This window comes from Salvia hispanica, chromosome 3 (genome assembly GCF_023119035.1).
Source record: "Salvia hispanica cultivar TCC Black 2014 chromosome 3, UniMelb_Shisp_WGS_1.0, whole genome shotgun sequence".
In the NCBI taxonomy this organism is placed as follows: domain Eukaryota; kingdom Viridiplantae; phylum Streptophyta; class Magnoliopsida; order Lamiales; family Lamiaceae; genus Salvia; species Salvia hispanica.
Window position 1 is genome coordinate 20,086,770 of NC_062967.1, and position 10,826 is coordinate 20,097,595.

The window sequence follows — 10,826 nt, forward strand, 5'->3', positions numbered from 1 at the left end:
TAGAATTGATCTAAATAATCAGCTAAATAGATCTTGATTATTTGATTTATTTGTAATGTAACACCGCACACTTCCGCTGCCAGTTCCTTCACTAGCAACGTTATTTGGCGGAGAAATTCGCTTCGTAGCTAAAATTGGGCAATGTCGAACACCCAGTGACTGACGTTGGAGAAACTTAAAAAATAGTAATTTTGTGCTTTTTTTGGATTTGTATTATGTGAATTTTTGCTTGTTGAAAATATAATCTGAAAGTAACGGTCTATTTCAGTTTAAATCTGTCGTGCGAATTTAAGGTTTTTGTCAATTTGGAGCACAAAGCATATATCCATGTTTTCTTTCTGGGGTGGTGTATAAAGATTTTTTCCCTCAATCGAATTGTGTTTTGATATACTATATGTGTATTCCAAAAACTGGACTAATTCAGTTTTCGTATTTGATGAAATTTGTTCTGTAAGACCATTTCCAACAGTACTGTAAAACCTAAAATGCAGTAGAATATTACCTCCAACAGGACTGTAAAACCAATCCCATTATAGGTTTTTGAAGAAAAAATACCTATCTTTAGATTTGCACTAAAAGTATACTAAAAACACTTTTCATAGTTTGAGTTATTGTATTTAAATCTAAATCAATTCATATTTATAAAAATAGAAGAAGAGAAGGAAGAGAAATTAAAATACAGAAAGTCAGAAACTGAAAAACTTACAGAGACAATGCAGTGGTGTGAAGAAGAAGAAGATGTGAAATAATAACCTAATCTTATCTTACTAATATTTGATTAGTTATTAAATAGTGGGCTGACCCATATTAGTATTATATTATTCGACAATATTGATTTATTTTTAATAATTTTACTAACATGAGCCATTATTTATTTCAATAGAAAATCAAATGTTATTAGATACTTGTTAGATAGATTAAATGACGGATGTTATATATAAATCTATGGAATCAATTATTAATTAATTAATTAATATTATTCAAACCAAATATGCTTTTAAATATAACAAAAAAAATATTAGTAATTAAAACGATACTATGGATTTCATATTTAGTTATATTAATTAATAAATCTTATATTAATTAATAAATCTTATCTTGTAGGAGTATTATTTAATTTAATTTAAGATATTGACAAAGTGTCATGGGGTTAGTATGTACTTTAGATAAAATATATAGGCATGATTGAAACGTATAAAAAGTTAGTGGGTGAGGAATATTCTTTTGGGTTTGAGTTTAGTGTAAATGATTGGAGCAAAATCAATATTTAGTGTAACATTTACACTAAAATAGGTTTGAGTTTAGTGGAATGGTTGGAGATGCTAAGGAGTGGTTTTGCAATGTTCTCGATTGATGAATGTTTGCTTAATTTTTTTAGATTGTTGCTTAATTTGTTTGAGCATTTAATTAATTATACTCCATCCGTCCAAAAATAATATGTGCATTTGGGACGGCACGTGGATTAAGAAAAATTGGTACAGTTAAAGAGAGGAGGAGAATGGTATAGTAAAGTAAGACAAATGAGGAGATGATAGTTAAAGTAGTGTTAGTGGATAGTGTGACCTACATTATTAAATTGATATAACTTTCCAAAAATGGAATGCACATATTTTTGTGGGACGAACGAAAATAAAAAGTGCACATATTTTTATGGGACGGAGTTGTTGGAAATTTTGATAATTTTGAGCAGAAGTTTGCTTATTTGGTTCGAAAGATTGCTTACTTTGTGCTAAAATTTGCTTATTATGTGCGAGCATTTGCTTATTTTGGGAAAATCTTAGCTAAATAGGGTTGAATATTTGATTAATTAATTCAAAAGTTTGCTTACCCTGTTCATGAAAATTCATAATTTGTTGGAAATCTTGACAATTATGAGTAAAAGTTTGCTTAGTTCAAATTTGCTTATTTTGTGCAATCAACTTCTTAATTTGTGCGAAACTTTGCTTAATTTGTTCGAGAATTTGTTTATTTTGTAACAACAGATTGCTTATTTTGTGTAATCCTCGACACCCGAATTATTATGTAATCCTTTACTTTGTTTGTTTGAAAGTTTGATTAATTTTTCGTGTAAACCTCTGCAATTGAAATTATTTTATTCGAAAGGTTCTGTACTTTGTTCGAAATCTTGTCGTTGAAAGCTTGCTTATTGTCTTTCAATGAGTCATTCGTAAACTCCCTCTGGTATTGTTGTACAATAACTCAAGTATTTTTATCCCACGTGCAGGTAGCAAGCAGTGGAAGCGTAAGATCGAGTGTCATACATTTGCTCATGCCAAAAAGTGGGTTGTCAATACTTAGAGCAAAATTCAGCCAAGCACTGTTCTTTGCTAATCTGATAATATGCACATATATATGTTATCAAAACTCTTACAACTCTTTTGAATTCAATGCAATAATATATGTACTTAGAGGCAATATAAAACACAGACTCAATATAACTTTATGCACTTCAATGTTTTGTACATTTAGCTCATATTCCACAAATGTATAATATAAACACAAAGTTTAATTTCAATTTATCACTACTTTCTAGTTGTCTGAACCCGATGCTAATAGAATAGTTAACGATACAACTGGAAGAGCAGTATAATACAAAATAGAATACTAGAAAACTGCAAGTTCTTTTCCTTAAAATGCAATTGTTAATTGTAGACAATGCAAAACCAGACTTTGACAGTTACTTCATGCAACATGTACTTCATTGACACTTAGAAATAATGTAATATTAAACACGGGAAGATGCATAGTAATCTAAAGTTTGCTTCTTTTGTCGTGAAACTGCAACTTCATTTGACGTGAGAGTTTGTTTGATAGTTTGCTTAGATTGTGCTAAAATTTGCTTATTTTATGCAAGCATTTGCTTAATTTGTGCAAAGTTAAAATTTACCTTCGAATGAATTATCTAATTCCACGAAGATGCTTCTATGAATGAAATTGTGGAAATGCAAATGGTAGATATGAACTTTATAAAATGTAATAAATATTGTTCCGTATAAATATTTGTTACCGGCGATTACTTTGGATGTCGAGATTTCAGTTGAAAGATTTCATAAAATATGCTTCAGAACTGAAAGATATGGAAAAATCAATAAAATAGTAATGATATTACTTGCCATACAAAAAACAAGTTAATGTGTCACTAGGCACAATCAGGCGAATCAATTCCATAGTGGGATGTTGTGAACTCAATATTAGTTATTTTTTAAGTGCTTCCCTAAATATCCATCTCCATCTCTATCCCCATCCCTTGTTACAAACTTGTATTCCCTCCGTTCCATAGTTATAAAGTCATTTTGCTATTTTGGTATGTTCTATAGTAATAGAGTCATTTTCCTTTTTAGTAAAAGTCAACACATTTTTCCACACCTACTTTAACCTCTTTTATTTTTTTCTCTCTTTATCTCTCTATCTTTTTTCATTTTTCCACTTTATTCTTCCTTTACTTAACTCACCTAAAATAATTTTTCTTAATCTCCGTGCCCAAAAAAAAAGCTTCCATTACTATGGAACGAAGGGAGTATTAGAAACATTGAATCTATTTCTTTGTTCATGGAAGCATAATATATCTGCACTCATTTTCAAATAAAATATTAAAAATTTATCATACTACAAACTCCTTATGTACGACCTGATATTTTAAGATCAATAGGTTATTAAAAATTTCTTATGTAAGACCTGAGCTTTCAAGATCAGTACAACCAATCAAATTTTCCAAGAACATAGACAAGAATCAATGAGAGTGGATAGAGCATATAAGCAAAGAAGGCTGTCCAAACTGGGAAAACAGTGCTGAAGCTTGCAAGGCATCCCATTATGGCAGATACAGCTAAAACCATCACAATCTCAGTCGAAAAATCCCACGTTATTCCACGAAAATAGATCAGAGACAGAAGAACAGTCAGTCCCAGAACGTTGTTCATGAAAGCTGTACCATATATCTACATTAAGTCACAAAAAATGGGTTTTTAATCTTTAAATTATCACTATTAGTAACAAATATTCAAATTCATGCTATATAATTATAGGAGGATAAATCTAACCTCGGATAGTGTAAGAGAATTAGTCTTGAGTTTCTTCTCACGGGCTTCTGCGATAGCAGACACTGCTAGTCTTGCATTTGTTGCCAAAGGCACGAAGACGAATGCAACGAAGAAGGAGGATAGGTTTGCAGAGGAGGAGAAGTCGCGGACACTGCCTATGAGCGGCTCGGCCAGAAGGCCTAGCATAACGATCCCAAGAAGTAGTAGAGCTATAGCTTTCCCCCATGCTAGGGGCGACTTGTCGATGAACTTGTCCTCGATCAGCTTGTCTGTCTGCTCCCATGTTTTCTGCTTTGCAAGAAACTCATAATTAGAGGTGGATATGTTTTCCATGTTGAGTTATTTATTTCAAGAGATTGATGAATAATGATTGAAGTAGAATTAATTTGTATTACTTGATAGTCTTGGTTTTGGGTTTGGGCTGATTTGTGCTTATAGATTGTGTTGAGCCATTTGGACAATCCTGCGACGAACTCCTCCTCGCTGATGAGCTGATCGGCGTTAACATCGAGCTCTTCCATTATCTTTGCGGCAGCGGTGCTGGGGTCGTAGGGGATTATACCGGATTTCATGCTGGATATCAGCTCCTCCAACTCCAAGTATGATATGCAATTGTCCTTATCTAGATCGATGTCGTTGAACAATCTGCACCACCAAAGTAATCGAATACTTGTTCATTTCCTTTTCTAGAAAATGAGTTTGGTGATTTGAGATATTGCTTGCACCTTTTTATAGCAGGGAGATCAGGAGCACCATCCTCTGACAAAAGGCTTCCATAAACGGAATTTTGGAGATGCTCCAAGATATCTGGGATCAGATGCCGCATCATTTCTCTCTCTTCCCTTTTCTTCTGAATCCATGGTCTAAGAACCTGTGGTGGATCAGAGAAGCTTCTTCATTAACGAACGTCGGAAGAAAATCAAGTGATTAACTTACCTGGTACATGTCCTTTAGTGATTTAACAGAGTGATATCTCTTGCTCATTGCATCCTTTGTATCCTCCAGCCATTTGATCATACCGTTCACGAACTCATCCATCGTTATCTTCTCATCCTTGTCCATGTCGAACTCCGCCATAATCTCAGCCGTCTTTGACTCGTCGTCCGACTTTATTTTTCTGAACTTGATTTCTTTCAGAAACTCCTTCAGCTCATGGAATGAGATCACCCTGTCTCTGTCTTCATCTCTCTCATCAAATAGCCTACACACACAAAAACCATCCTCTTTCATTTCTTAATCAAATAGACTATAATAGATAACACACTTGGGTAGTGACACGAGATTTTAGAAGATGTTGTTTTGTTTGTTAAGTGGAAAGAGAAAATAGTATATTTATAATAATAGTGTGAGAGACAACCTTTTCCAAAAATGAAATTAAGACATATTTTGTAAGACAAACTAAAAAGAAAAATATGATAGTATTTATTATGGGATGGAGGGAGTATCAAATAGTAAGAAATAATTAATCTTTTCATTGTCATACCGAAATTTAAGTTTAGTACCTTCTGATGGTGGATACATTTGGTGAACCGTTGTCGGTTAGGAGACTTCCCTGCGTCTGATTTTGCACGTGTTTTAGTATGTCAACGACTAAATGCTCGTGCTTTATGTAGAGCAAGCGCCGCCTCTGAATCCAAGGTTGAAAAAACTGCACAACAAAGATCAAACTTATACATACAAATAGTGTGACCATGAAAAGAAGGATTTGACAAAGTTGGAGTAGGTATACCTGATAAAAGAAGTAAGATATGAGAAAAATGATAGAGACGAGAAGAAGTGCTAGGAAAAACTGGCGTTTTAGTGTAGGAGAAAATCTGAAAATTCCAGGTAGTTGGACCAATGTGAGTGGTACCACAGAAAGCAGCATTATCCTGGCAGTATAACTCGTGTCTGAATCTGTTAACACACCATAGCCTGCAAATGCAAATGGAGTCTTAATTCAAATACTAGAAAAAGATACATTTATATTATATAGTAGTACATAAATATTTGCAGACCTGGCCAGAGTGAAAACAAGAATCTTTCAAGACGGTTTTGGTTGGTGTGGGCGTGAGAATGGAAATTATGGGCGCCGAGGAGAATGCAAGTGCCCCAAAGGAGTGTCAGGAGCAAGATTGTCGAACCGGCTAGAAGCCCGATTCCAGTCACCATGCATTCTTTTGCCGTTTCGTCATTGCTCCATAAACCCGAAGCTACAATTCAACATGTTTTCCATGCTTATTTATATTACCATAATATTTGTTATTACTGAATGATAAGTTTCATTTTTTTATTTATAGACAAGTGAATAATAAAAAATATCACCACAGTGAACTTGAATCAGAGACTTTTAGCCTAAGAATTATCCAATCTCTTGTTAGACCAACTTGCACGCAAACAAACAAGTTTCTTAGTCATAATCTATTTAGAAGTAATAGAGAATGAGAATTGGGTAAGAATTGATAAAGCCTAGATCAATTATCCATTCATAAATAAAAGGGTTATTAGCTTTCACATTTTTGCTTTTCAATTATGTTCACTGATTTAATGAGCCAGCATAACAAATAAATAAACTACTGCAAATTAAAATTTATACTGCCAGCCATAAAAATTCTGATTTTCGAGGTCACAAAATAAGATCCTAAACATGCTGTATTTTAATGTTTTCGTACCATTTATATAACGTGATACTATGTGCATAAATATAATAAAATTTCACCTAGTGCATGAAAATAATAGCGCCTCTAAAATAAAATATTATGTCCATTCATTGTGGTGAACCATACAAGTGAAGTAATAACTTGTAGTATTATTTTTTCATAATTTGTAGTATTTGACTTTTTTGGAATAAAGATTCTTATATAACACGGCTTCGGTAATGAGCATATACAAATATTCGTTCGAATGAGACGTCTGGTTGAAATAAAGAAAAATCCCAATTTCATAAGGTAGTATGCACGAAACGTAGTATTAATATTTCAGAAGTCTCGTTACTGAAACGTATTATGCACGAAAATCTGGTTACGATCTTGAAATAACGTATACTCCCTTCTCATTATCTGAATAGAAGTCTCATTTATTCATTTTAATCCAAGTGCAAATAAGAGTTCCAAATTATTTTTACTATAAATGATAATAAACTCCTACATTCACTAACTCATTAAACTCATATTGCATTTTAAATTAATAGTATATATAATTGAGACCTAACTTTTTTCCATCATTTTTCCGTAATATTTCTTAAAACTCTTATGACAAACAAATGAGACTCCTAATATCCACGAATGGACGGAGTATCAGTTATCAACTAGTTTGGGCAAGACGGACTATTGCTATCAACTAGTCCGGGCCCAACAAATACAGTGACGTGATACACTGCATGCTTTCTCTTATTAGACTTGGTCAACTTAATTACTTTCTCAAACTAGAAGAAATAATTCACTAGCTAGAGCTGACTATAACGGAAATTAATAAGGTAAACCGCTTACTTCTTAAATTTATACATTGTGTATAACAACTGAGAGTTTGTCAATAAATGATTAAAATTTCAGCTCGTTCTAATTTTGTAACCAAGATTTTAGGTATTAATATTGATATTTTATAATTTGACGTGGCACTATAGAATGTCATTCAAAACGACATTATATTTTACACAATTAAAGACATCATCTTTTAGCCATATTAGAGTTAAATTTTTTAACTGATTGTAAAATCAGAATGAATCAATAATTTAGTATTCCCTCCTCCCTCAATATTGTCCTATTTTGACCCTATACAAATTTTTAAAAATATAATGAAAAATGAATTGAAAAAGTTAGTAAAAGGTGAATCCTATTTTATGTATTATTTTTGTAATAAAATGTAATTAATAATGAGTTAGTAAAATATAAGATCCATTACAAAAATGGTAAAAATGAAGTAGAACAATTAATATGGACCTACTAAAATTGAAAACTAGGACACGTAATTTATAGTCGGATATTAAAACTAATATGTAAAACCATAACTCAACAAAAGTTTAGAAATTCAAATATTCCATCCATTCCATAGTAATTGAGTCATTTTGACATTTTGGTGCGTTCCATAATAGTAGAGTCATTTCCATTTTTAGTAAAAGTCAATACATTTCTTTTCACTTACTTTTCTTTCACTTACTGCATTATCTCTTCATCTCTCTACATTTTTCATTTCCTACTTCATTATATTTTTACTTAATTCACTTAACACAAATTTTCTCAATTTTCGTGAAAAAAAAAAGAAATGCTTCCACTTATAATAATAAAACATAATAATAATAATAATAATAATAATAATAATAATAATAATAATAATAATAATAATAATAATAATAATAATAATAATAATAATAATAATAATAATAATAATAATAATAATAATACGTAGAATTCTTGTAAAGCATTCAATACTTAACTACTTTAATTGGGTTGACGTGATTTAATGGTGATAACACAATGTTGGATTAGTTGGAAAGCTCACCGAGAAGAATGAGGGCTTCAGGGAGGGACCCAATGAGCTGAAAAGCACTAGCGCCAAACGCACCAGGCCCCAAAATCTTGAAAATCCTCTCTCCACCCGAAGCAACGTATGATTCTCCATGAAACAGAAGATATTCATACACCAAAATCAAGAACAGATGCCCTCCCACGCTCTCCGAGCACGGTAGGAACCCGTATAATTGTCTGCAGATCATCTCTTCAGACCCATATTGGTCCGTCGTTTTCATCCGTATGATCGGAGAAGACGAGCTGTCCTCCCTCAACGCATCAGTTAGCGGCCCGAACCGTACCCCAGCCGCCGCCGAGAGGAATAGTGGGAGAAGTAGGAGATATGGAAGAAAATGGTTGCTACTACTTGTCATGGTGGATGTTGATTAGTAAACCATGGATGTTGGATGGATTTAAAGAGAGACTAATTTGAATTTTAGCAGCCATGGAAATTTCGTCGTCTCACCAGTTGTCATTGCGTCTTTCACAAACGATGACCTACACATGTTGATTAGTTTTATATATTGATCAAAATTGACCGCTTCCAACTCGTCATGTTCATTATTCCTAATATTTTTTAACATATATGCGCACGTCATAATTAAAAAAATTCATACTTGAACCTTGAAGTAATTATTACAATAAACAAAAACAGGTTTTAGCAAGCAATGTTTGCTAGTCAAATAAGGGCAATTACTCGGCAACGAAAGATTAGGAAGCAAAACATGTGGCCGGTAATCAAGTGGTAAGAAAATTCTCCTAGCATTTGCAGATTAAGAACATTCATGGTGGAACATAATTCCTCCCTATAAATCAGCCCATCTTCATTTTCCTTCTTATATCAGTATTTTATCATCTAGTCTAAATTCCTGCAATAGTACCTTAAGGATCAACCTATCTCCACTTTTCACATTACCACTATTTTATTTTATTTTTTATAATTTTTGTTATGTTATCAAATAAACTAAATTGAAATACCAAAAAAAATACGTAAATCTTCGATGTATTAGTACAATATTGAAAAAAAAAAATACACGTCAATGATTATGTGCCCAAACCTCTTGAATCAAATCTCGTTTGAGGGGATTATGGACTTGTTCCTCGCGGGTATTAACAAAGGCACGAACAATGTGATTGTAGTCGTGTGGTAAACCCTGATTTTGGGGCTCGCAGGCCATAACGAAGCTTGGTCCAACAGTGTCTTCATCGTCCCAACTGGTCACTCCTTCACCTTCGTCCTCGACTATCATGTTATGCATGATGATGCAGGATGCTGATATCACCGATACACCATCTCTCGAACAAACACGTTCGGCCTTTAACTATTGCTCAATGCTCTAGGAGCAAACCAAATGCCCGCTCCATATCCTTCCGCCGAGTCACTTGCAGTCTTGGCTTTGAGCAAAGAAAGCTCTCTTCGGATATGTTGGGAAAGTGATCGTCTTCAAAAATACGAGCCACTTCGGGAATATGCTATCAGCCAAGTAGTCACCAATATGATATTGGTTGCCGTTGATAATGAAGTTGATGGTCGGGCCTCTACCACAACATTGCTCATTGAAGAGAGACGATAAGTTCAAGACGTCAATATCGTTGATTGACCAGACTACACCAAAGTAAGCATGCCATATCCATAGTCGTTGGTCAGCATGTCTATGAGGATAATTGATATACTCGGATTTTGCACTGTTTTAAAGCCTTTATTTGGTCTATTTTTAATGTCTAAATCATAATTCATGTCCATATTTCGCATATTTTCTCTATTTTGGTATTTTGACATGTTTTGTGAGATTTGTGCATATTTGAGCCTAAAAGACAGGAAAAAGTCGAAGTTGGAAATCTGGAGCAATCATGTTGTCCAGCGGTCCGCTGCAACATGCGTAGCGACTGCTGGAGCCTAGCCATCGCTACACCTATAGCGGTCCGCTCCGGAGAAAGTTGTGGTGAAAATCAAAACACGCCTAGCGACCGCTGGGAGAGTGCAGCGACTGCTTGAGAAGCTCCCGAAGCTACTGCAATATTTGCAGCGACCGGTATGCAAAAGGGCAGAAGCTACGGACAACGCACAACGACCGCTGGCCAAGGGGCAACGACCCGCTGCGAAAATGCGGCGCACGATTTGACCTACTTTCTCTCCAGAATTTACCGAATTTAGCCACCTTTTTCCTTATTCTCATAGGGCTCGACTTTTCCCCTATAAATACCCCTCAAACCTCTTCATTATGATCTTTTTTTTGCCTCATAATTCTAGAGCATAAAATTGAGAGAGTTCTTCATTGTGCAAGAGGTTGGAGACAGAATC

At 33.9% G+C, this 10,826-nt stretch overlaps 1 protein-coding gene across 1 annotated transcript; it reads right to left on the reverse strand.

Annotated features, from left to right (window-relative positions):
• Nucleotides 1-3,575: 3,575 nt before the first annotated feature.
• LOC125212850 (sodium/calcium exchanger NCL2-like) lies at nucleotides 3,576-8,998 on the reverse strand. Its single transcript, XM_048113125.1, has 9 exons — nucleotides 8,517-8,998; nucleotides 6,038-6,232; nucleotides 5,770-5,954; nucleotides 5,543-5,688; nucleotides 4,977-5,241; nucleotides 4,766-4,911; nucleotides 4,436-4,685; nucleotides 4,041-4,328; nucleotides 3,576-3,938 (listed from the first exon to the last, which is right to left on the reverse strand). Exons 1-9 carry the CDS (start codon nucleotides 8,896-8,898, stop codon nucleotides 3,690-3,692), a joined length of 2,106 nt encoding a protein of 701 aa, XP_047969082.1. The 5' UTR covers nucleotides 8,899-8,998; the 3' UTR covers nucleotides 3,576-3,689.
• Between the last annotated feature and the right edge of the window lie 1,828 nt (nucleotides 8,999-10,826).